We start from the raw sequence: 24,993 nt of genomic DNA on the forward strand, positions 1-24,993 counted from the left end.
CCTACAGATGGGTTAATTAGCTTCTGTAAAATCTGGCCCTGGGGAAAGTGTGTGTGTCCTGTGATAGACTGGTTTCCTGTCTGGGGTGTACACTGCTTTGTGTCCCTTTGTTGCTGTGAAAGGCTCTGGCTCTTCCTGTGACCCTGAATTGGGTGGGTAAAGTGCCTAGAGAATGGACAGTATTTAACAAGTATTGTTCCCAGTTCAATACTGGTATTATTCTCATCACCCAAAGGCAGAGTTATAATAATAATAATAAACTTTATTTTATAAAGCACCTTTAAAGGTAGCTTCTCAAAGTGCTTTACAGAATGACAACAACAATAAATAAAAAGAATACACAAGATAAAACACAATTACAATATATAGAGGAGACTAGGGGTGTTAAGTAAGTAAAGGCTTTTCTAAAGAAGAAGGTTTTGAGTCTGGATTTGAAGGAGTTTAGAGAAGGTGACTCTCTGATATCCTTGGGGAGAGAGTTCCAGAGCTTGGGGGCGCAGCAGGAGAAGGCCCTCTCACCCATACAATGTAGATGGGCTTGGGGGACAGTAAGGAGAGCAGAATTGGAAGAGAGAAGGCTGTGAGGTGGGGAGTAGGGTGATAATAGTTCAGACAGGTACTGAGGTGCCAAGCCATGTAGAGCCTTATAGGTGAGCATGAGGATTTTAAAGTCTACACGGACTTTGACCGGAAGCCAGTTACTTGTTAACGACACTGCTGCGGAACGTCTCACCCTATCTACAATAATTCGGGTCTACATGAAACAGTCTTCAGCAGGCGATACCTTTACCCAAACGTGACACATTCAAACTTATTCATCCTCTCTGAGACTGTACTGGACTAACGTTAACCAGGGTTACCCTCTAAAACAACCAAGTTGTCGAGGTAAATATTCACTACATGCTCAGCACCCAACTTGACCCACTCAGGATGTCATTTCGACAACGAAGTAAAGCGTCATTTCCTTAGCAACTACGAATACACGTCAGCAACCCGGTTCTAACCAATCAGAGAAGCGGAAGAACGGAAACGTGGGGGATTTAGTTTCCGGGGTCGTAGGTAAAACACGTAAAAAATGGCTGAACATGGGTTTCTGTGCTTATGCGAATTAGTCCGGTAAAGTTGATTTCTAATCTGTTTCGTATTTAATGTTTTTAATGACATTAATAAAAGGCAATCAACCACTGCTTTTCAGTGCTGACAAAAACAAGATAAACGCTCAGCTAGGTAGTTATACTACATTAGTGATACTCTCATCGTCGGTAAGATGTTAGGTGTGTAGGCTGTTTTTTTATCAATGAATGTATTGCAACACGGTTTATTAGCACGTTCCGAGTGCTGTGTCTATACAGTATTGAGGTTAACTGACTGGCTTGTTTAGTTATATGTCGTTCGAAGGCATCTGCAAAAATGGCCTTGTCTTCAAAAACGTCGGTGTCTGTTCATATTTCGGTTGATGAAAGCGTGCAGACACAGGCTCCCACAGGCTTGTGTCCACTGAGTCCGCTTATGACAATAGACGGCTGATGTTTTCTGCTCCAGGTTGCTGTGGTCGCTCGTCGTGCCTTGCGTGTTCCTCAGCTTGGCGCTTACCGCCCTGCTCCTCTTCCTGATCCTGGGGACACGGCTGTGGCTTCGGCGGAGGAGGACCGACCGGCAGCAGGGACTCAATTCCCCCGTTGTCGCTTTCTTTCACCCCTACTGCAACGCGGGCGGCGGCGGGGAGAGGGTGCTGTGGTGCGCCCTGAGAGCGCTGCAGAGCAGGTGAGCACCGGGAGAGCGGGAGCTCGGCGTTTGTCGCCCGTTTTCCCAAATCCGGAAAGTTCAGGTTTAACACCCGGTTTAAATTCTTTTTTTTTTAAACTTGCCTTCAAGTTCTGACTGAGACATGTTTATTTGATCACACCTGTAAAAACAAATGACCCTAAGGTTAAATTTGCCAAAATCAGGAACTCGGCTGAGGATGGCACAGTAGAGAGATTTGCTGCCATGCAGCTCTGTCCTGGGTTCAACTCCTGGGGTTCGGTTCTGTGTGGGTTCTGTATATTCTCTCTGTGTTTGCATGGGTTTTCTCCAGTTATCCAGTTTCATCCCACAGAGCTACAACATTCTGGGAAAACTGGCCCTGGTGTGTCTGTTTGTGTGTCTGTGTCTGCACTGGACTGTCTGCCTGACCAGGGTGTACCCTGCCTTGCGCCCGTTGCTTGCTGATGTTCGAAATAAATGCACCGGAGATCAGGTTTCGAGTGAGAAGATGATCAATCTTTTTATTGATGCGCATAAAGATCAGAGTCCAGAGCTGTTCTGTTCTCTTCTAAAGAGTAGTTCTGGAAGGGCCTATCTTTATACTCTTTTGTTACTAAGTGGAAGTACAGGTAAGCTACAGAAGCAGAGAGAGCAAGTCAGTCAAGCTGCCACTTACATTTCACTGAAGCTGCGTGTAGCAAGTGTCTCCGACGGTTTCCTGTGACACACTTACATTCTGTTCTTGAATCGGTCTTGCTTTTTTAAAAATAAAGTATTAGACCGGCAACAGACTATTAAATCTCGTATACGAAAGATCACTATAAAATGAATAAATTCTGAAGCAATGTAAAATTGACCTTCCTCCAGACAGACTCCAGCTTCCCCGTGACCCTGAATTAGATGACGTGGTTAGAGAATGGATGGCAGAGCTTGGTTAAACTTGAAGATGTTTTTTTTTATTTCCTTATCTACTCAGTGCAATAGTAATACTTTTCATACATTGTTTTAAAAAGTCACAGAAAGGAAACAATACATGTATTTACAAAAAACAAAAATATTATATATGAAATATTATAGTGGTTAACCTTGTATTTCTGCCAACATGAAGATGATTATACACGTGATCTGCTTCGCTCATTACCGTTATGGTGCTTTTCTAGGTACAAAGATGCTTCCTATGTGGTGTATACTGGGGACCAGGGCGTCACGGGCGAGCAGATTCTTGAAGGAGCACGAAGAAGATTCAACATCAGACTTCCTGGGCCAGTGAAGTTTGTTTTCCTCAAACATCGTTTTCTTGTGGAAGCCAGCCTCTATCCTCATTTCACCTTGCTGGGTCAAAGCCTCGGCTCGATTTTCCTGGGATGGGAAGCGCTCACAGAGCTTGTCCCTGACATCTATATAGACTCTATGGGATACGCCTTCACATTGCCACTGTTTAAGTATTTGGCAGCGTGTCGCACTGCGAGCTATGTGCACTACCCCACCATCAGCACAGACATGCTGTCAGTGGTTCACAGTAGAAACCCGAGGTTCAACAACGCCGAGTATATTTCAAGAAACCCTATTTTAAGTGCCATCAAACTAATCTATTACTGCATGTTTGCCTTTCTGTATGGGTTGGTTGGCTCCTGCAGTGATGTGATAATGGTGAACTCCACCTGGACGCAGAACCACATTCTGACGCTCTGGAGGTGCCGTGACCGCACCAGTGTGGTGTACCCTCCGTGCGACGTGCAGGCCTTCCTTGACATCCCCCTCGAGAGTGGCCAGGCAAAAAAGCGCCACTCGGTCGTTTCGATTGGCCAGTTCAGGCCGGAGAAGGACCACCGGCTGCAGATCCATGCGTTTCAGAAGCTCCTGGGAAAGACGGTGGCCGGGGAGGTGGAAGCCCCCCGGCTGGTTCTGATTGGCGGCTGTCGGAACCAGGAGGACGAGGAGAGGGTGCGGCTGCTCAGGGGGTTGTGCCAGGAGCTGGGCGTTGAGGACAAGGTGGAGTTTAAATTAAACATTCCTTTTGAAGAACTGAAGAAAGAGCTGGCTTCCGCCACTGTGGGCCTGCACACCATGTGGAACGAGCATTTCGGGATAGGTAATGAGATCGATTTTTGTATTGATTTACTGTTAATATCCAGAGCAGTAGGGGAATAGATGTCAGGATGCCTTTGCATGTGCTTTATGCTCTTTTGTGATGGGCAACTTTGATTTCTAGCGCAGGCTGCTTGGAATCCTTTGTCAGAGCTAGTTATGCATGTGCGCAGCAGGAAAAGAATAGAAGATGCACCCCGACAGATGCAGGTTGCTCTTGAATGCGGGGCTCTCAAGATGTGCCTCTCTCGTTCGCCTGTGTGCAGGGATCGTGGAGTGCATGGCCGCGGGGATGGTCGTTCTGGCCCACCGATCCGGGGGGCCGCTGTTAGACATTGTGGTCCCCCACGAGGGAGGGGCGACCGGGTTCCTGGCAGATGATGAGGACGGCTACGCAGAAGCCCTGGAGAGGATCCTCGCGCTGTCGCCAGAGGCCAGGCTGGAGATCAGACGGAACGCACGCCAGTCTGTATCCCGTTTCTCCGACCGGGAGTTTGAAGCCTCCTTCCTGTCCGCTGTGGAGCCTGTTATGGGCGCAGCGCAAAGATAGGAGGCGCTGGGGGAAGGGAGACGGCTTGCAGTTGCCTCTGCGCTGTGTCTTCAGGCCAAAGGGGAACAAGCCGAGACGAAGCATGTTTGTGTTGGCACTTTGTAGTGCAATCAGAAAATAGGCCCAAAAGCACTGCATGCTCTGATGGCTAATCACACTAACAGCCTTGATTAGTATTGTTCATAAACCTTCTGCTTTACTGAAGAAATCGCCTGTCCTTGAAGCTCTACTTAACAGTTCACCCCCCTGACATGATTTAACACCACTGGAAGGAGCTGTGTCTGAACTGAGAAGTGCTGTAGCAGCAGACAGTAGAAGTCAGGACAGAGAGAAATCTGTTGAGCAGTTTTCCTTCTCTTGCTACCCCTCTCTTCACAAGGACAGGCATTCACATATACAGTGTATAGATACACGGGCATATAAATGCACTGGAAAGATTGCACAGATAATGGGAAACTGTCAGACATCCATTAATTTATTTAAAAAAAAACAAGTAGCCAAACATCACATCATTAATGTCTGCTGCCCTTTTTTGTATCCACATTTGGTATGTGTGCCAGGCACAGTGCGATAATGAGAATTGTACTACGCAAGGGTGCATGACTTTCACTTAAGAAAAAAGACCAAAATCTTTTTTTCCGAGGCTTAGCCCTTTGAATGATAGCCCTGTGTATAGTGTGTACATTGCAGTGGGTTAATTGAAGGGTTAGGTGGGTTGCATAATTCTAAATTCATTTTTTGCAGATTATTTAATGATTTGTTTTTAATCTGTCAGTTTGATGTTGCATATGTGTGATGTACTGCATTAAATTATTTAAAAGTTTATTTTTTAAATTATGTTTAAAATCGCTGAATACTTTAAAGAGACACAAGCAGCTGGCATCGATCACAAAACCATCGTGTAAACATTTAATGACCTAAAGAAAAGCAAGCTTTTGTGTTAATCTGGATTTACATTTCAACCTCGAGGACAGCAAGGAAAAAGCCAGTGTTTCTGAACACTGAAAGATGCTACAGTGTAAAAGTATGGTGAGTTTCCTGCTGGAATTGCAGAGAAACAAGAAGAGCTTCAATGCATTATACAATATTTACAACAGTTCTGCAGTAATCGAGTGGGATATGGAATCCTTCAGTGCAGCATTGGTCCAAGTGACTTTAGTTTTGAAGCTCTGCAAAACTGTCCCCCCCGATTTCTGTTTGCAGCTTCATTATAATTTATAATGCTAGACAGAGACTAAACCTGGTCCTGTGTCCCATTGCGATTGTTCTGCATGGGGTCAGGCGTATTGTTCTCTAGAGCCTGCGTTTCCCGAGCCTCTGTCTCCTCGTTGTGTGACTGCGCAGTCTGAGCTGGTGTATCTCCACTTTGCGGCTCAGCCAGCTTCACACCCTGCTGTGTTTGTGCAGCCTGCCCCTCCTCTTCCTCATCTTCCTTCATTAAGAAGAAGTTCTTCATGGAATCAGCCACCTCTCCTCTCAGCTCGTCTTCAGATTCTTCGAAGTTTCTACCAAAAAGAAATTTCGTTCTGAGCACCTGTTCCCTAAAGTAAAAAAATGCCGACTGTGAGGTTCTGGAGCTACTTACGTGTCGTCGTCATCTGATCTGGGCTCCAGCCGTTCTTCATCCATATCGATGTCAGAGCTCACCTCCTCATCTTCACCCTCCTCCACGGGTGTCCAAGGTTTGAGGGTCTCTGAGTGTTGAGAGAAGAGCCCAAACCATCACACAACGCTGGGTAAACTAATCGTGTTGTTTTAACAGACACTTTGAGCATGTATGTTTCTAAGGAGTCAGTAATAGGTTTATTCCCTGCTGAAAAGAGAAGAAAGAAAACACAACGTTTTTCACAACGTGGAGCCTTCTTCGGGTGTGACACCCCTTTCAGCAGGGAATAAACCTATTACTTGTTCCTTTGCAGCCTACTCATGCTGACGCAGCTCCCCACCTGTATGTTTCTAATGCACACATATGAAATACAACAAATCGTGGTAGGAATTCTAGTTTACCTGAAGGTCTAGTTTTGAAACGCGCTATAATCAAAGTTTTTTTTCATGAAAACATTTGACTAAAAATTCGCTGATTACATTTTAACTAAAAATGACCTTCTGACCATTCCCCAGCGAGAGCAGGACTGAGCTTGTAGAATAGTAAAAACGATTCAGTCTCGCGAACATTTTAACATCGATCTTGTGTGACGGCTGATGGGCCAGGCGGCCAACCATGTGCTTCATCACAGTGGCGTCACATTGTGTTGAGCTCTTTATTTGAAGGGAGGGAGGGAGGGTGGCGGTCAGCACCAGGCCAGCGGTGTCTTACCCAGGGGACCTGTGTCCAGGATGGTGCTGGCAGAGGTGAGCTCGGCCTCTGCCAGCGCCCTCAGCAGTGTTTCTGGGGGTCTGTCCTGCCACTGACCCCTCGGTCCTGCAGGCTCCTGATCGTGTCCATCTTCCCCTGCTGGCAGAGGGCAGATTTCATTTCCAGGGCACAAACAGAAGCGGTATCATCATTAACTATCATGATGGACCCCTGTATAGCTAAACACTTTTTTTCACAGGTTTGTGTCTTTAATGTCCCCAAAATGCAGGCCTGTCATTTCTTCCTTGTACTTTCTACCAATAGACTTGGTATCATTCGTCTCAATAACCTAAAGGGAGATTTTCTTTACCACATTTTGCAGTTACAAGCTATGTCAGTGAAGGTGTTCTTATCAAGTATTATCAGTTTGAGCCCCAGTTTAGCTTTAAACACCTGTCAGCTGCAGAAAACAGAGCTGAGCATTCTGGCATCAACAAAATGGTCTTGTACCTCCTGATCCAATATTTTGCTTTAAAGTACCCTTTTAAAAGCAAGGTTTTGTAAAAACCAAATTGCTGGTGGTATCATGGAAAACGGGGGGTGTGCACAGCTTTGGCGTGGTACAGTGGCACAAGGCAAGAGAGTGAAAGACAGGCCCTTACGGAGGCTGTGCTCAGACATGGTGGGCAGCGCGGAGGACACCTCCAGGTTGGCCATGGCATTCAGGAGGGTGTGCGGCACTTCCTGACCCCACAGCCTCCTCCCTCGTGCGCCGTCTGCTGGTCGCTCCTGTGGGCCACCCTCCAGCCCCACGGGCTTCCAGTCCACCTGTCTCAGGTCTTCTCCATCTTGGAAGGTCAGGGTCTGGTTCAACATATCCACTTCCTGAAAAGATGCCACATGCGGTAGTTCTACTGAGGAGAAGGCATTTAGAAGACATCAGTATGAGAATGGATCTGCTGCAGGAGGGCTGACTGGCTCTGAGGTTTCAACTAATTTACCTCTGTCACGCAGATCTGCTTCAATCGAGATTTACAAGTTCTGTATCCCATTTACAAGTATAAATCTGGTGTCTCCTACATATGTGCAAACATACCTCTTCTGTGTTGTCATCTTCTTGTAAGTCTTCTTCATCTAAACGAACTTCAAACATGACCCCTTTCTGGCACAAATAAAAAAAGTATACAGTTTGTTGTTGTTTTTTGTTTCTTCTGTATATAACAGTTACATTCCAATGCACCTTATTCATTACACTTCCAAACAATGCCTAGGACCCAGGGGATGTTAAATGACCAAGCAGTCAGCACCTCAGTTTAACGTCTCATTGCAAGGACGAGATGTCAGTCATACAACTCAAGGCCCCAGGTTACTTCACTAGCTCATTTGGAAATTGTGTTTTGGAGAGATGTCCACTGGTACAGTAATACAGCTTACAGCAGTTAACATGTTTGTTACTGACAGGATCCAGTGTTAGTCTTACTTTGTTCCTCAGATGAGGTTTAGTGCATGTAGTGTTTGCGTTTTACCTTTGCTTTGTGTTTTATCTCCAATGCTTTCCTTGCATGTCTGTCTTCATCACACGTGATGTGTCTCAGGCGCTCTTCAACATTCTGTTTGCATGTACAAAAAAAAAGAGCATGTGATGTCTGAAAGCTATTTGGTGTGTAAAATGTCCACACTGCTGGAAGAAAAGACACACTACCTGAACATGTTCTGCTCCATGGTCTTGTTCTTTTGCCTGGGAGGGAGATTCAGTTGGCTCGGACCGTTCAACCAAATATGTCTCTGCTTTGACCTCGGGCTGAGGCATTTTCAGAATTGCAAAAAAGAACAAAGTGATATGAAGAGACAGCGAGTTGTTCTTGAACAACTCTCTTGGGGTTGAGAATGGGGAGTACAATAGGAAACTGTTTAAAATGAAAGGCTGCATGCCAGTGAGGAAGTCCCATTGGGCAGTGTGGTGGCTCTGTGGCTCAGGATCTGCGCCTGTGACTGGAAGGTTGCCGGTTCGTATCCCACGGCCGGCAGAGGAATCCTACTCCGTTGGGCCCCTGAGCAAGGCCCTTCACCCCAGCTGCTCCAGGGGCGCTGTATAAATGGCTGACCCTGCGCTCTGACCCCCAGCTTCTCCCCCTGTCTGTGTGTCTCATGGAGAGCTAATCTGAAGTTGCTAATCTTGTATTAATTCCTAATACAAGAAATTGTAGATGGCCAATAAAGTGATCTTATATCATGACAATAACAACTTTCCAAATCCCCTTGGAAACATGCTTCTTATAAACTACTGTGTCAGACCCAGCTGCATACAGCATTTTAAAAAAATTGAAAAAATAGATAAAATGTAAAAATGTCTGTGTTTCTCATTAATTTTCAATCAGACATTTAGAAGAGATAGAACTGGAGTTACTACTCAAGTTTGAATAATTTACAATTCACTCATGTTTAGTTTCTTTGGCTAAAGACATCAATCAAAATAATAACTACACTCAAGGCCCCTGTTTAAATATTTTAAATTCTTCATTCTACGTGCCAGTGAACAGTGTGATTTATGTAGGATTAACAACTGTGGTCTACAGCTCTGAAACTCTGAGGTCAGAGTGGTGAAAATTAAGGTGTCAATACCAGAGTCTACACCATAATATAAAATATGTAATTTAAAGACTGCATTCTGTATTTGCCAGGTGTATATTCAACCAAATACAATTGTGTTTGTATAATTGAGAGCCGTTTTGTTTATATAGTCCAGGCAAACAAAAAAACATCTTTCAGATCTGCTGCTGACACTTGTTGTATTTTACAGTGTTTGTCTTATAATATGACTACATAATAAGACAGGAATTGTGCATAACCTCATGATAAGAAACACATGCAAGAAAAAAAGCGTGACTGATCTTTAACATTTGAACAAACAGTAAAAATTCAGTTTTGTTAACTATTAATTTTTCACTTCTTACACTGAGGTCTTGCCTGTACAGTGTGTTTCCTGATGAAGAAATCTTCGCGGGAACTCCTCTGATCTTTACCTGTACTGCTGCTTTCTTCCTGAACCCCTTGACCTCATTGTGATACTGCTGCCTGATTTCCTCAAGCTGTTTCAGGTACTCCTTGAGGAAAGACAAAATCACAGTGGAGTCTGAACGGCCCTTACGAGCTCGTTTTATTACTTATAACGGAAAGAGATTTTGTTGGTTTTAAAAAGAGCATTGGCTCTAGGAAAATGTTTGCTGAGCACTGCAGTAAAGTTAAAGCTGTTTTTTCAAAAAGGGTACTCTCAGAATATACCTCTCTGTTGATCAAGTGAGCATCTGTTATATACATGATAGTTTAAAGAAAGAACATGATTTGTTTATAAATCTCCAAACCGGTTTTCAATGGAGTTTCCATTACAGTTTTTGTTTCTTTTCAATTACATAAAGTAATGTTTATATAACATCCTCATAACTGCGTGTTATCCCCTGAAATACAAAGCCAATTAGTGGTCAGCGTTTTTTGAGAGAAACACTACGGATCCCTTTGTGTCAGTCAACAACAAACAAGTATATCACATAATCAGTGCTCACAGAGTTCATCTCCTCATTTCGCAAGAGGTACACATGCACAGCTGGCTCAGCTGCTGGGAAGCAGTGTTGATGTCATTCCTGTTTAATTTATGGGAATCCAGAACAAACTACCTAGCCACACTGTCAAAACTTATAGCTGCTTTTAAGAAGCACCTGGCAGTTAGCAACCAGATAAGCTAGAGGCAGAGAAATTCAAAAACACTTAAACTAGAATGGAGATGGAAGAACACAGAATCTGTATGGGGATGTACAGAACTCAGACAGAACTCAGAAAGCCCCCAACGAACGTCATACAGTGATCATATTACAGTATGCTTTTGAGTAGTATATTCTACCTGAAACCTGGGACAGATTAATCCCAAGAATAAGTGGATGAAAATCTTAAAAAGTGTTGACCCAAATGGTGTGATAAATCTTGGCATAAGGTCAAGAAAAAACTAAGTTCTATACAAAATAATAATAGAAAAGATAGACAGGCAGAATGGTTACCGGCTCTAGAAATACAAATGATAAACAGATCTTCAGGTGGTATGCTGTTATAAATAGACCATTAGCTAAACTAATAAACCAGTAGTCGCTCAAGCTGGGACTGATGCTTGTTAACTGGAAAATGAATAAGATACTGGCTATGCAGAAGGATTGAGTTGGTTTCTCTCCAGGGTCTCCGGCAGTAAAATGGTTTCTTAGAAGCAGTCTGCAGCTCTCTTACCTCGTGATCGCTCTGTTTCCTGGAGGATGGAGGGTGGTTGCCTCTCTGGGGAGGCACAGGCCGCTCTAGTGCTTGTGCTCTGTGGCAAACAGCGTCCCCTGTGGAGGGACGCAGACCCTGCAAGTCGAAGGTCAGGCTTGTCAGTGATTCTGCTCTACAGCAGTAATGTAGGACGTGGGTTTCGAATGCTCTGTTCTGTGCTTGAAGATATTTTAATACCACAGAACAAAAAATCACCACTTCCTGGGATACATTTATGGAACTGAGACACTGGTTTCTGAATTTGTCTGTTTTTATTATCGTGTTGGGTGTAGTGGGGAAATCAGACTATCATTAATTTACAGGCTTTGACATTTCTCATTGGTTAATGCAACACACTCACCTATTAAAATCTGTTAAGTGCCAGATTATTTTTGGAACCATAACTGCTATTTTACCTCTGTTATAACCCCCTACACCTAACAAATATTCTACATTAAAAGAAACGCTACAGGTAATAAATAATCCACACGTATAGAGATAAAAGGGAGAGAAAGCTCAAGAATAATCGGGATTGAACATTTCCAGAGATCGTGAGCCAATCAGTCTCATACAACATACAACTTGTCTATCAACTTGGGCTGCTTAAACCTTGAGGTGAACTTCTGCCCTTTAATTAAAGCTCTTCTCCTTAACACAGACTTACAACACCTGCCCTGGGTTGTTCCATCTACAACGAGAGAGAAAACAGAACCCTTTGGTAATATCCAATTGACTGTCTGTTGAGGTACAGACTGCAGCTGAGTACTTTCTGCCAGTTAAACTGGTGCAATACTAGAGTCTAATAATGTTAAACAAATGGACCTCTGGAAGCCCCAGTGATGACATTTCAACATTGTTTTCAGCACCAACTGCAGTCCTTCTCTCTTTCACTGAGCCCTGTGACTGCTGCAGTGTGATCAAGCCACCGAAGCTTTGAGCCTTATATAAAAACCCATATCGCATCTTCATGCAAAAACTCACACGCGTGCCCACATGGAGACACACCTTTTTGTCATTCCGTAATGACTCTAAGAAGGAGTGCAGAAAGAGTCCACATTCTCATTAACCCCCATGCTATCATACTCAGACCAGCATTGAATATGAATAATTAGGAATATAACGATTCACACTTTCAAGGTGTTGCAATATAGAGGCAAATGCAATCAGTAGTAATAGGAAAAGTGTCTTACCAGCTGCTTTTCTACTTTGATTTTGTACTGATTGGCCTCTTGTCTTCTTCTTAGGTATTCATCATGTGCCTCATTAACCCTGGAAAGACAGAGGGCACATAGTCAGCTGCAGTTTTCAATGACCAGCTACTGATTTTGATTAAGTGACCATTGTGTTTCTCTGTCCTCCAAAATTTTAAAACAAATACCCACCGTGTTTTTAATACACCACAGTTCTCACAGATGTTACACGCAGGCTAGAGGGTCCGAATGCTTTATGCAAAGGATTGTGGGAGCAAAGGATACATGATAAGCAGGACATCAGTAATATGATGTATTTTGCAATATTAAATGATGACATTTTTGACTTATCAGCTTCATGAATTTGTGAACAAACGTGTTTCAGACACAAGGTGCTCATGACTTACCAAGTCCCTGGGCTTTCCTGAAAAAGTATTCGTGTAAAGTCTATGCTTTCTGTACTTCATACGGATTCTTCGTCGGGTCTGAACACTTGAAGCTTACCGCCGGTACGATGGAGGGACGTGCGCTCTGTCGCGACAGGGATCTTCATCCCTCTCGAGGAGCGGAGCCTGGGGAAGAGCGGCTTGCTCCTGATGCCGGTTTCGGATGAGGTCTAGCTGAGCGTGGTAGTGCTTATACAAGCCATGCTCCCTGTTGTTTCCATTCCTCCCATAATCGTCATACTGCTGAGCTGTCGGCCTGCCTGCTCCCGCTGCTTTAGGGTAAGCGGGCTGTGAAAACGAAATGGACAGTGAAATCCAGAGCATTTGATGTCACCAGAAAAAAAAAAAAAGTTTAAATCTTCATGGAAAGGAAATGAACGTTTCAGGTCTTAAACTTTAAGGAGCTTCTTGTTTATTGTAATGCAACATATCTGTGAATCGTAGGTGTAAATATTCATTGTCTTTCGCAATGCTAGGGAGTGGAACCATCTAAAGAACATTGTTTATTACTCATGAGAATAATTATAGTTCTGAAAGATTTATTACTCTTTATCCACTTCAGTGCTGAAAATTAGCCAGATTATGCTGATGAGCTAAGGGAGGAACAGCTGTCTGTGGCTGCTAAATTGGATTTTACATGTATGCAGTAGAATCAGAAGTGTCTTTAGACTATTGTGCCTACATGCAATAGTCAACACTGTGAAACAACAAGAGCTAGATCATATTCAGACCCATTTTTCAAGCATTTGTAAAAGTGGACTTGAAAGCTGGCCCTGGAGATCCCCTAACAGTTACTCTTGTGGGTCACCTGGTTCTAAACATTGGCAACACCTGTGTGATGCTATTAATATGAATTAAGCAAGTGATCTGTTCAACTGAGAGGACTCTGGGTCCATGGAAACAGAGGTTCTGGTCCCAGATGGTCTCTAAATTACCTAGTGTAACAATACACCTGTTCTCTGTAAGACTTGTCTGTGTCTGCATGTTTTGGTCAGCTGATCGTTACCTTACACTCTGGCGTACAGGCCCTTGCCTGAGGTTTCCACTGAGGCCTTGGAGAGAGCTTCCTAACTGGGTTTCCTGCTTTCATCCGAGGAGCACACTTCTCCTGAGCCCTGGGCTTCACACCCTTTGGTACTGAGAAGAAGAAATACAGCAATTGCTGTCCGTTCTTACAGTCCAGAAGTTATCAATAGTATGTCCAGTAAAGGACACTGTCTCTGCTTTTTATAATAATACAACTACTACTAATTGATTACACTTATATAGCGCTTTTCTGGACACTCCACTCAAAGCGCTTTACAGGTAATGAGGATCCCCTCCACCACCACCAATGTGCAGCTCCACCTGGATTAACTGTTATTTTCTAGTTTGTTCAAGAAGTAGACACTGTAGCTGCTTCATGGAATGTTTTGGGCATTGTTAGTGTCAGTGAAGGGTACTCACTGTCTTTATGCATTCAACTTGGCTCAGCATTAAGGATGAGATGTTGGATTATAGCTTTTAATCCATAATGACCAGCACGTTTTAAAGCCATTTATAACTACATTCCAGACATCCTGAGCATGTGTAATTTAAGATTAAGCACAAACTAGAAAATGAACACATAAATTTATTCCCTGCTGAAGAAAAGAAACACAACGTTTCTGCTCTGGGGCTTTCTCTAGGCGTGGGACACAGCTAACATATCTACTTCTTGAACAAACTAGAAAATAATAGTTAATCGTTATAAAAAGACACTATCAACCACTAGATGGCAGAACTGACTACTTTTATACTCAGACATGAGTTGGGGGTGATGTCATACCACACTAAACTGGTGTGGTTTTACATTACAGTATTAAGGTTCTTCTTCTTTAATTAACGGTGAACAAACAGTTAATGCAAGTAGCCCTATATGTCTTACTTAAATTGTCTTTGTTTTCCAAGAAATGTTTTCACAGTTGAAATATTAAAAAGAAAAGTATGGAAGGAGAGTTGGTTTTAGATAGAGTCAGTACCTTGTGCCTTTGCTGCAGCAGGTCCCTGAAGCTGTGGAACCGAGGGCTTCCCTCTGTGCAGAACAGTGTGACTGAACTCTTCTTTAATCACCTGGCCAATGAAAACACTGTGAACACATGGCGTGGGACAGTGTTTCTAATTTATCTGTTGACCTCCAGAAATCAAGGTTTGCTCTCTTCATTAAAAACAAGTGTGGTAAAATTCAGTGTATGAAAACACAAGTATAATTAAATGAAAAGAGGCATCTAGAGCACAGTCTATCACAGAACCTTAAGACTGAGTTCACTTAATAGTCTATCACAAAACATTAAGACTGAGTTCACTCAATGTTGATTAAGACTGAGTTCACTTATCTACGAATTTAAAGGCGAACTCAGCTAAACAAGGGCGTGGAAGCAGAACATTCCACATGAGGCTGAACCCACAATTGTTTTTTAATCGTCAACAGGAAGACTAAAGTCAAAGTGTTGCTGACAGGAGAGGTTCCAAGTTCACGGCCAAGTCAGAGTACTATTTCCTGCACATTAGGCGGTACTGAGTTACTGGGACAGGGGCTTAGCGATGTAGACAGGGCTGCAGGAGGAACAGGGAGTGAAGCCCTCACCTCTGGGTCCAGATGCTTCGCGATGCGCTTCTCCAGAAAGGGCCTCTTGAGGACAGAGTTCACGGAGGGCCTGTCTCGGGGGCTGACTTTAAACAGCTGGCTCACAAGGAGGCGAAGATCGTAGGAGTACCTGGTCGCAATGGGCTCGCACCGCCCTCTGCAGATCTTCACCACCAACTGTCTCAAGTTACTGCCTTCAAACTGGAACCAGAAACAACCTCGCTACGTCTCCTCCAAGAGACCACACTGTTCAGCATTCACATGTACTGTAAACCGTAAAGCTCCAGACTATTTCTTGAACAATATCAGCGTCTTAAAGAAATCTATTTGACAGTGCTACCGTATGTTCTGGCAAGACCGATAATTAGCCAGTTACGTGAATATTAGTAAGTAATTGTACTATTATGGCTTTGAGGACTTGTATGAGACTTTTTATATTAGACATGCTGAGACACTGCACGATTTAAAACAGAGGCAAAAAAAAATATTTTATTGCTGTATCCTTTTTTTAACTGAATATAAACTAAAAGAAAGGCTAAGACTAAAGGTCTTATTGAAGAACATTGAATAAATGTAAAATGTTTTTGTCAAACAATTCTTGCACCTTTAAGAAAATTCAGCTGGCAGTGCCATCTTCTGACTAGAGTGATAATTATCTAGGTACTTGAATTATAGTAAGAAATTATACTTGGCTACAAGCAGTATTGGTAACTGTTCGAAGCAACCCTTGAGCTACAGTCATTCAAACAAATCTTACAATTGCAAAATACTTTGCAACATAAATTAGGAATATACTGTATGTCCTTCTACTGTAAAACCAGGCTGTTATTTTAAATTCCATGCATACTGTTTTCTCCTTTCAGGTACATGATACATGGAACTTCAATGTGGAACAGTATAAGGATGAAATAATCTTTCCTTTGTGCATCAGATACACAAGGGATGTGTTTGGGTGGCGTGAACCAAGTTCAAATTATTATTTTATAATTTAAATATATTTGCTATCTTAGTAATAGTATCTACAGTAACTGAAGGATTCTCTGTGGTACAGTAACTCCATACTGTACCGATGCTATACAAACACAAACATCCTAAAGTATGAGGCACAGACTATGTGATCTAGTGGTTAAGGAAGAAACACTTTACCTGCGATTTAATTGAACTCCTGCCATACAAAAAGTCGACAGTAGTTGTTAATACTTCCTCTTCTTCTCTAACCATTTCTTTTAGTTGTTTTGGATAAAATGATCTACTAAATGGCTTATTACTGGTAGCATTGTTTACAGCATCTTTACTGGTTTAATGTGGTTCATTTTCTGCATTTCAGCAGGACTGATGTACCCTGTTTTTTGTTATTGGTTTTAATAACTCTTCATGTATTCAAACCAATGGCCACAGAACACTTGGACTGCTTACCGGATGCTTAAGGGTGCAGAGTTCATACAGCACACAGCCTAGAGACCAAATATCCCTGAGCAAGACAAAGTTTAACATGATCGTTACAAAACAAATCTTACGATCCACATCTTTCAAACAATACCAAGTTTTGCCATGGTTTATCAAGGTCATTGACTGTACAAATCTTTCTATGCATGCTATCATTCTGTCTACGATACAAATACGATACAGCTCTTACTCATAATACCATTTGAACTGATATGTTCTTCTCACAGATCTAAAAGCCATGGGCAAGAACAGGTTTAGAAGATGCAGCTTTCGAACAGTGCTGCTTGGTCTGTTTCTCTCCTATGTGTGGTCTCTCAACAACACAATAGATGAAGTACAACTACTTCTTCAGATAAACTCTGATTACTCTATCAGCCTCTTGCTTTACTGAAACATGGCTCAGTGCCTCTGTTTTCAACTCATCAGTGGCGCTACCGGGGCACCAGCTGTTTAGAGCAGATCACACACCTTAGGTGGAGGAGTGTGTTTGTACAGTATGTGAACAGAAAATGGTGCAATGATGTCAATCTCCACTGGGTAACTCCTATCTTACCATAAGTTAATTCCCCAGCTTCTCTCCCTGTCTGTGGTGTCTCATGGAGAGCAAGCTGGGGTATGCGAAAAGACAAATTCCTAATACAAGAAATTGTAGATGGCCAATAAAGTGATCTTATCTTACCAATAAACTGTCTCATCTGAATCTTCCCATCAACTTCCTAACAAACAGAATGCAATATGTGCGGACAGGCTCCTATTTGTCAGACTTCTTATCTGTGAACACCAGTGCACCTCAAGGCTACGTTCTCTCCCCGTTACTCTGCCCTCTGTCTACCAATGACTGAACAGCAGCCCCTCTGTCAAACTACTGAAGCCTGCAGACAACACCACCTAGCTGGGTGCTATCAGCAGTGGAGAGGAGACCAGGCACAGGAGGGCAGTGGATCGCCTGGGGTGTCAAGAACAACCTTCAGCTCAGCAGTCTGAAAACAGTGGACATGTTAACTGACTTTCAGATACAAATCTGCACAACCCGTCACCCTCAAAAGAGCCGAGGTCGTAGTGAGTATGGCAGATGTTATCATCACACAGAAAGCAGAGATTGTATTTCCTGCACTATCTGAAAAATCTCTGTGTTTCTCAGCCCATTCCCAGTCAGTTTTATAGAGCCAACATCGAGAGCTTTCTCACGGCTTCAACTGGTTTGGTGTGGCCATGCGTCTGTCCACTCCAGAGGCAAATTACAACACATTGCCCACTGTGCACAGAGTCCTTAGCTGCCATTTGTCATCTTTTAAAGACTGAGAAAGCGAGCAGAGAAGATTGTCGATGACACCGCTCATCCAGGACACCACCTGTTTCAAAAATGTGCCTCAGGGAGACGCTACCAGTCAATCAAAACAAAAACTTCCCCATGGCCATCTTCCTGCTTAACCAGAACACGGGAATACAGATGTAGTGTGTGTATATAACTGTGGACCTGTGCATGTTCTTTGTGTGAAGTGTAGATGTATTATTGATTGTTCTATGTTTCCTTGTGCGTGTAATGTACTTGGCAAATAAGGTTATTGCTCTACTTCAGTCAAACACAGGATGGATGAGTAGCAATACAAGACCTTTAAATCCCTTTCAACACGAGAAATACACATTTCTTTTTTTATTCTGTTTGTGTCTGTGTTCAGAAATAACTCCAAACTTCAAAACTGCATCTCATTCTAATGAAGAAAGTGTAATGAAAGACATCCCTTAGAATTGCCAGAGGAGCTCTGGCTTTGCTGCCAGTGGCGACGGCTGCGTACCACAACGAAAGGTATTCGTTCAGTTTCAATCTGGGTTGGAAATGGAAGTTGCAATAATTAAGACAAATGTCAATCCTCAGGCTGCTCACTCGTGCAAACCACTCATGCTCTTCTGCACTGCCGTGTTAAAGGTCGGCAAACAGGTACAGAAGAGAGTGAAAAAATGAAACTGAGATTCATGCTTATCCTTAGGGTTAGCTAAAGAGGACACTAAGTGAACGATTTCATTCAATGTAGACTTGGACCACAAACCCGTATTTACAGAAACACCTACAATCAGCATAGGTCAATCACAGTGTGTCAGAGCTAGGCTGGAACCATCTCTTTCCCTTTTATCCCATTGAGACATCACTACAGCTCCGAAAACATATAATTCATGTTATCTGAGGCACTCAATAAGATACAAGTAATAGGTTTATTCCATGCTGAAAAAAAGAAGAAAGAGAACACAATGTTTCGGCCGTGGAGCCTTCTTCAGGTGTCACCTGCTGACACCTGAAGAAGACTCCACGGCCGAAACGTTGTGTTCTCTTTCTTCTTTTTTTTCTTCTTGTTCCTTTGCAGCCTACACATGCTGACGCAGCTACCCAGCTGAACTCAATAAGATATACAGTATTTATGAACTTTGGCGCTTACATCATCGAAGTTCTGGGGAATTCCACAATTGACATCTTTGTACACTAAGATGTGTGGCACGCTATTAACTGCTTGGTGGGGCAGGATTTTGATCTGGTAATTGACTCTAGCTAACAACTTAATATCCCCACTAAGCCCACAACACTGGGTTATAGCAGGTGGGCTGACCAGCCGTGCTTTGAACACCTACATGAACCAACCTCAGCAGCATAGCAAAGAAGCAAAAGCAAGCAAGCGAAAGCGTCCCGAACTGACCCTCACGGTTTTTACAGGCTGCTTTGTTGGCACATACGTTTTGTTGTTGTAGGGCCTGTTCTCACAGATTTCCGGAGAGAGGTAATAGGGGGTTCCCACACACGTACGGGCCAGCTCCATGGTGCTAATCAATACAAGATAAGAAGGTGAGTGAAATTAGCAAAGCAATGAACAACACCAGAGGAACGATCTTCGGTGGACTGCAAGCGCAGGAAACACGATGAGCCAAGCTGGACTGGACAGCAGATTGGCTACATGATGTCATCACTGTATATCATTCCAAAAATCCCAAAAGCATACGAAATAAAGTTATGAAATCTGTTTCCTCTACAAATGTTTTGTGTTAAAAAGATATCAAAGAATTGGTCAGATTTGTTAAGGATTTATACTTATTTTGCAATCCTATTTAAAATTATGGATAGACAAAACAAATAGTTTAAATATCAAGTCATTTTTCTTAAATACCTACACAGTGATGAAGCACAGCCAATGGCACCTGTGGGCATATGTGAACTCCACTGAGAGATTTTACAGCTGTTCCCCTTTTACACAACGCTCTCTACCAGATAGCTGTTGCTCTGAGCTTGGCAGCCACTTACTTGTTTAACATTCTTGCTATTCCAAAGTCCCCAAGTTTTACTTTCATGCCATTATTGGCCAGGAATATATTCTGAAAAACAGAAAGTCTCCAGCAGATTGTAAAGGAATACCACAAATAACCACAAAGCTGAGACTAGGCCATTTTTTTAAAAATGGGTAAATGTCACAGGTGAAGCACAGCTGTTTCTTGAGCCGTATGAGCAGTGAAAAAAAAACATAACTGGAAGTTGGTGCATGTCCATTTTTGGAAACACATAGAATTCCAAACATAAACAGTTTTTCAAACATACAAGTCATTGTTCCTCAGAAACCATGAAAGTAAGAGATGCAATTTTTAATTTTGAATCATATGCCCTATACAGAGCTAAAACACCGGATCCTTGCTTTTTGAGAAAACAACAACAAAGCTTTCAGAGCACAGTGGGATTTTCCCCTACAAGACAGCCCATTTCAGCACTAAAAATGTAATAGAAAAGCACAAACTAGGTTTACATATAACCAAAGGTAATGAAGTGTGTTCATTCTCACTCTGGTTTATAATTAATTAATTAATTGATTGATTAATTAATTAATTAATTAACTGCTTACACTTATATAGGGCTTCTCTGGACACTCCACTCAAAGCACTTTACAGGTAATGGAGATCCCCTCCACCACCACCAATGTGCAGCATCCACCTGGATGATTATAATGGAATGTTGTAGATACCTGAGCCTTTATATCTCTGTGCAGGACTTTTCTGTCATGAATGTGTTTCAATCCGAGACAGATCTGTACAAACCATTCCAGTATCTGTGGAGACAAACAGCTGGAAGATAGATATATCCCAACCTGTTGGAGAATGAGCCCAAGATCCTTGTATTCAACAGTACTGTTAAACCTTATCATTACTTTATTATTGTGTACTTTATTATCTTTATTATTATCAAAGGTAAATTCAGAATTGCTCTTATGTTTTTACTGCAGCACATACAGGCATAATTGAAATTCACAGCAGTGTCAATATTCTGATCCCACACAGTCACTGTATAACAACTTTAGATTATTACCTTCATAAGACAAGTGATTTTAGAACAGAACATTTTAGAATTAAATTCAGATGCCCAAATTAAGACTTAGTATGACCAGTGTAGCCCTTTCTATCAGGTGTTAAGAACTTGCTGGATCAAGGCCTTCAAGGACCAAAATAAGGAATCAGTGATTTAGATTGTGGAATTTTACATTTTATTATAAGATACTAAACAACTAAACACTACATACTGTGCCTTACCAAGGTATTCACCTGCTTTCAGTAAAGTACTTTCAAGATCAAATGGAATACAGTATATTTACTTGATATTGCTTAAGTATTCATTCCCCCCCCCAAAAAAAAATATTTCGATTTGGGATTTTTCTTTGCCATTTTTTGCTGACTTACTTTTTCCCCCATATCATCTTTTTGAGCTGAGCGTTCAAATTGTGATTAATCACGTTCACTTTAGAAAAAAAAATAGATCATTTGTAATTCAACAAAATGGACCATTATGGAGAGTGGTGAACGCTTAGGAATGCTTTACAAGGCACTGGATGTTATTTATATAAACATATTATACAGAATATAAATAGATATAAAACAGTTTCTATCTGGTCTCTCAGCTATCTCCCTGCAGTGACTAATATGTTGCACTGTAGTACAAGAATTCACCTGCTCCAATCTTTTCACATTGCCTGCACTTACAAGCACCAGGGTCCACCGCTATATGAAATGAAGACCTAACATTAATGTGACAGAAGACAAATAAGTTGGGAGGCATCTCTTTCCTATAAACCATAACTTGCACCAAGCCTGAAACTTAAAAAAGAAATAAACTCCAACCTTTTCTGGTACAATACAGTTCTCTGTTCAAAAGCTGCTCGATTCCAACATCGGGGACTGAGGACAAGGGTTCTCCTACCTGCTCCTCAGCAAACATCTTCCCCCGCTGCATGTTGATCCTCCTCATCAGGTCCCCACCATTGCAGTACTCCATCACGATGTAGAGCTTCATCCTCTCTGAAACAGCCACAGCAAGCCCGGCCGTGAGGCGAGAGGCGAGCCGAGCACCACCACAGCTCACCCAAACGAGCCTTACATGAGCTTACACCCTTATACGCTGCGTGAAGGGGCTTTAATGCATTATGTCCTGACTAGGAAATTGTTCATTACCCATTGATTGAAAATTAAAGTGCTGAGAGCTTCCGTTGAGCATCACTCTTAATTCCAAGATAAAAACCGTTCATCTTTGCCAGGGTGGGCCTTTTTCCTTCCCATACGGAGATTTCATTTTGACATAACTGCTTGTAAGTCTCACAGGTTCAGGACTGCCGCTGACGGAGGCTCTGACGTGCCTAATTACTTCTCTGATAATGAACTTTGGCGAAGGCAAAAGAAATCCTCGCTTCCTGAGCCGCGCTGACAGAAAGCATCATCAGCGCTGTGGCTCAAGACTGTGAATGTTTGTTTTCAGCAGATACAACAAATCCGTTAAAGCCAACACTAGCATATAATCTCCTCGACTCTCTCTCTCCCTCTATGTGTGGAGTGTAGATCCATAAATATTGATTAAATTTCTTTTCACCAGCAAACTTGATCGCCTGAAGATTTTGCCAAGCTACTGACCTCAGTACCCATGGTCTGGCCAGTCCCAGGGCTGCCTGTACTGAATGTAGCTCAACACCATCCTATAAATACCTATTTTCTCTTTTTTATGCCTCCAGAAATGCAGTGAATAGAACTGAGAGATCCATACAAACCCTCAAACGAGGTAAGGAAGGTGACAACATTGGGGTGTTTCATCCTGGACAGCAGCGTCACCTCCTTGCGAGAAGCCTCTTTTTCTTTCGTAGGCATCTGCAGAGGAGAGGGGTCAATCAAGAGAGGAACTGACCTGCGGAACAGGGCTGGGTAGGACCCACACAGAACCTGAGTACACGTTACTGGAAAGAGATTGAGGCAGCCTTCAATCCACACTCATAAACACTAAACAGATGAAGGGGAGTCATTAGTAAGCGAAGAATTCAAAGCCAGGAAATGGTGCTCCGGATACCTTTCTAAGATTGACCTCCTTGATCACACACAGCCTGTCGATGCGCCTGGGTTTCACTAAGAAAGCTTTCCCAAACGCCCCTTCACCAATGAGTTTAACAACCTCGTACTCCTCCATGACAGAGTTCTGTTGAAATGCTGAAAGGAGATAAAGACCTGTGCTGAAACGAACAAGGAAAGAAAAAAAAAACAGCAGTAAACATGCAGTATAGTGAAAGACCAGTATATTTTTGTTGATAAAATTAAGATAACACAACTTTAGAGTCACAATAGCTCATACAAGAGAAAATGTTTATTCTTCAACTTTTTTTTTTACTCCTGTGTGATCAGTTAGGGAACATTGACAAGTCAGCTAGACCACCAGAACACAACAATTACAAGAATAATTAATTTACAAGGATGAAATAATGGTTCCCGGGTGCACATACAGACAACTGTGCACATACAGTAGTGGGCAATAAAGGATATAAAGTTATATGTTTATTCCATGCTGAAAAAAAGGGAGAAAGAAAACACAACGTTTTTTGTTGTAACTGCTGTGTGTAACTAATAACCCTGGAGCGTCAGACTTCTGGATAAACGTCATAGTTTAGCAGACGTGCAGTTAAGATATAAAAGAACATATCAAAGTTAATTATCATTTTGTTTTAAAACTGCTTATGTGTGTTACATTTTGTATTACATTTCAGTTGTATTGTAGCGTTATAAACCAGCCTACTGCAAACTGAAAAAAAAAAATACATTTCAAAATGTCACCTGCAGAACGGTATCCAAGGCGACCGGTACACAAAAATGTCTTCCTTAGTTCAGCAGACCTGTCGATCGCCTACTGCTACACTGCTACACTGTGAAGGAAGTGCGCTTAGAAAACACTTACCGGCTCCAGTACCGACAGTCCCGGAGTTTTACAGACTTGAAACAACGCCGTGCGCTGGTCAGACAACAACCAGAAGATGAAAGGTTACCCGTTGCTACTGTACGCTGCCAAGCTACATGATCGCCAGTCAGGGGGGAGACACTAGTCAGCAAGGTACTCTGGGACTTGTATTCCTGTTAGTTTTCACAAAACGCTCAAGAATTGTTGCTTGGTAGGTACCGCACATCATGATTATCACGCACTCGGTGACTGGAAATACAAAAGAACTTTTGTTCTTCAACATTTCAGGTTATGTTATGGTTTTTGAACTGTTTCCCTGGCCCTCTTTTCCCTCTATACCTTATACTGTATGTGTTCAGAAAAGGATGCTGAAGTGTCTTCATTTTAATTTTTAACCTACTGTACCATCTTCATGTATATAATCGTTTAAAAATGAATTGTCATTAATGAAATAAGTAAGTCTAAGACGTCTGGGTTATCAGATGCTGTTGGGACGAACGTCATACTGCGCCGATGGGTGAGAGTGGAGGAAATATCTTTTGGTGCTACTGCTACCGTTGTACTGCAGCTTCTGTACTGAACAAAAGTAGTAAATTAACGGTTAGACAATTCATTGAATTGTTTTGTTGAAATCGCGCATTTTACGATGAGAATCTGGTGGTACCCAGAAGTTTCCATCAGTGTCTTAAGTCCACCAGAAAATAAAAAGTCTTGAAATCTTAAGTGCATCATCGCAACAGTACGAATCAAGTAAATGTAAATGCTTACTTACATTTTTATGGTATTCATATAACTAATATAGACATGGCTATCATAAATTGTTCTGTATTTTCCCTGCAGAACTGAGTATTTTAATACTATCACCTAGGATTCCTAGGATCACCACAGTTGTCTTAGACGTTTTGATGTTGTGTTTCCTTAAACTAAAACAAATCTTATCAATTGAGAGGTAGAAGGTTTTGTTTATTCTGAATCTTGACATCACAAATGACCGTTGGGCATATTTTCATTCTACAGTACGTTGCAAATAATAGCTTGAACATTGTTTTCAAAAACATCAGGCCTCACCAGCCTGTACTGACATTACCTTCACATCAGGACTTCAGCA

The 24,993-nt window shown here is 42.3% G+C and overlaps 2 protein-coding genes across 6 annotated transcripts; one reads left to right on the plus strand and one right to left on the minus strand.

Moving 5' to 3' along the window:
* Positions 1–1,038: 1,038 nt before the first annotated feature.
* alg11 (ALG11 alpha-1,2-mannosyltransferase) lies at positions 1,039–5,207 on the plus strand. Its single transcript, XM_006639324.3, has 4 exons — positions 1,039–1,116; positions 1,543–1,764; positions 2,907–3,838; positions 4,101–5,207. Exons 1-4 carry the CDS (start codon positions 1,076–1,078, stop codon positions 4,382–4,384), a joined length of 1,479 nt encoding a protein of 492 aa, XP_006639387.2. The 5' UTR covers positions 1,039–1,075; the 3' UTR covers positions 4,385–5,207.
* Positions 4,839–24,379, minus strand: LOC102696477 (serine/threonine-protein kinase Nek5). 5 transcript variants are annotated; one of them, XM_069178812.1, is made up of 22 exons: positions 23,886–24,379; positions 23,010–23,146; positions 22,717–22,813; positions 21,879–21,976; positions 20,653–20,736; positions 19,944–20,014; positions 19,382–19,468; positions 16,628–16,682; positions 15,212–15,412; positions 14,607–14,697; positions 13,613–13,743; positions 12,665–12,894; positions 12,161–12,239; positions 10,950–11,066; positions 9,635–9,784; positions 8,383–8,481; positions 8,207–8,290; positions 7,777–7,842; positions 7,343–7,565; positions 6,702–6,839; positions 5,970–6,078; positions 4,839–5,889 (listed from the first exon to the last, which is right to left on the minus strand). In XM_069178812.1, exons 2-22 carry the CDS (start codon positions 23,124–23,126, stop codon positions 5,619–5,621), a joined length of 2,598 nt encoding a protein of 865 aa, XP_069034913.1. In that variant the 5' UTR covers positions 23,127–23,146; positions 23,886–24,379; the 3' UTR covers positions 4,839–5,618. The 5 variants fall into 5 exon arrangements, with proteins under 5 accessions (XP_069034913.1, XP_069034912.1, XP_015219861.2 ...); XM_069178811.1 differs by having other exon boundaries at positions 23,010–23,164; XM_015364375.2 differs by having other exon boundaries at positions 9,704–9,784; positions 23,010–23,169.
* Positions 24,380–24,993: the final 614 nt, after the last annotated feature.

This window comes from Lepisosteus oculatus, chromosome 15 (assembly GCF_040954835.1).
Source record: "Lepisosteus oculatus isolate fLepOcu1 chromosome 15, fLepOcu1.hap2, whole genome shotgun sequence".
Lineage (NCBI taxonomy): Eukaryota > Metazoa > Chordata > Actinopteri > Semionotiformes > Lepisosteidae > Lepisosteus > Lepisosteus oculatus.

Coding starts and splice junctions, on each gene's coding strand:
- LOC102696477 (XM_069178812.1), bottom strand. CDS start 23,126: ATGGAGGAGTACGAGGTTGTTAAACTCATTGGTGAAGGGGCGTTTGGG. Junction 19,469..19,943: donor ATAGCAAGAATGTTAAACAA/GTAAGTGGCTGC, acceptor TGTATTGATTAG/CACCATGGAGCTGGCCCGTA. Junction 6,079..6,701: donor CCTGGACACAGGTCCCCTGG/GTAAGACACCGC, acceptor CTCAACACTCAG/AGACCCTCAAACCTTGGACA.
- alg11 (XM_006639324.3), top strand. CDS start 1,076: ATGGCTGAACATGGGTTTCTGTGCTTATGCGAATTAGTCCG. Junction 1,117..1,542: donor TGCTTATGCGAATTAGTCCG/GTAAAGTTGATT, acceptor TTTCTGCTCCAG/GTTGCTGTGGTCGCTCGTCG. Junction 3,839..4,100: donor GAACGAGCATTTCGGGATAG/GTAATGAGATCG, acceptor GCCTGTGTGCAG/GGATCGTGGAGTGCATGGCC.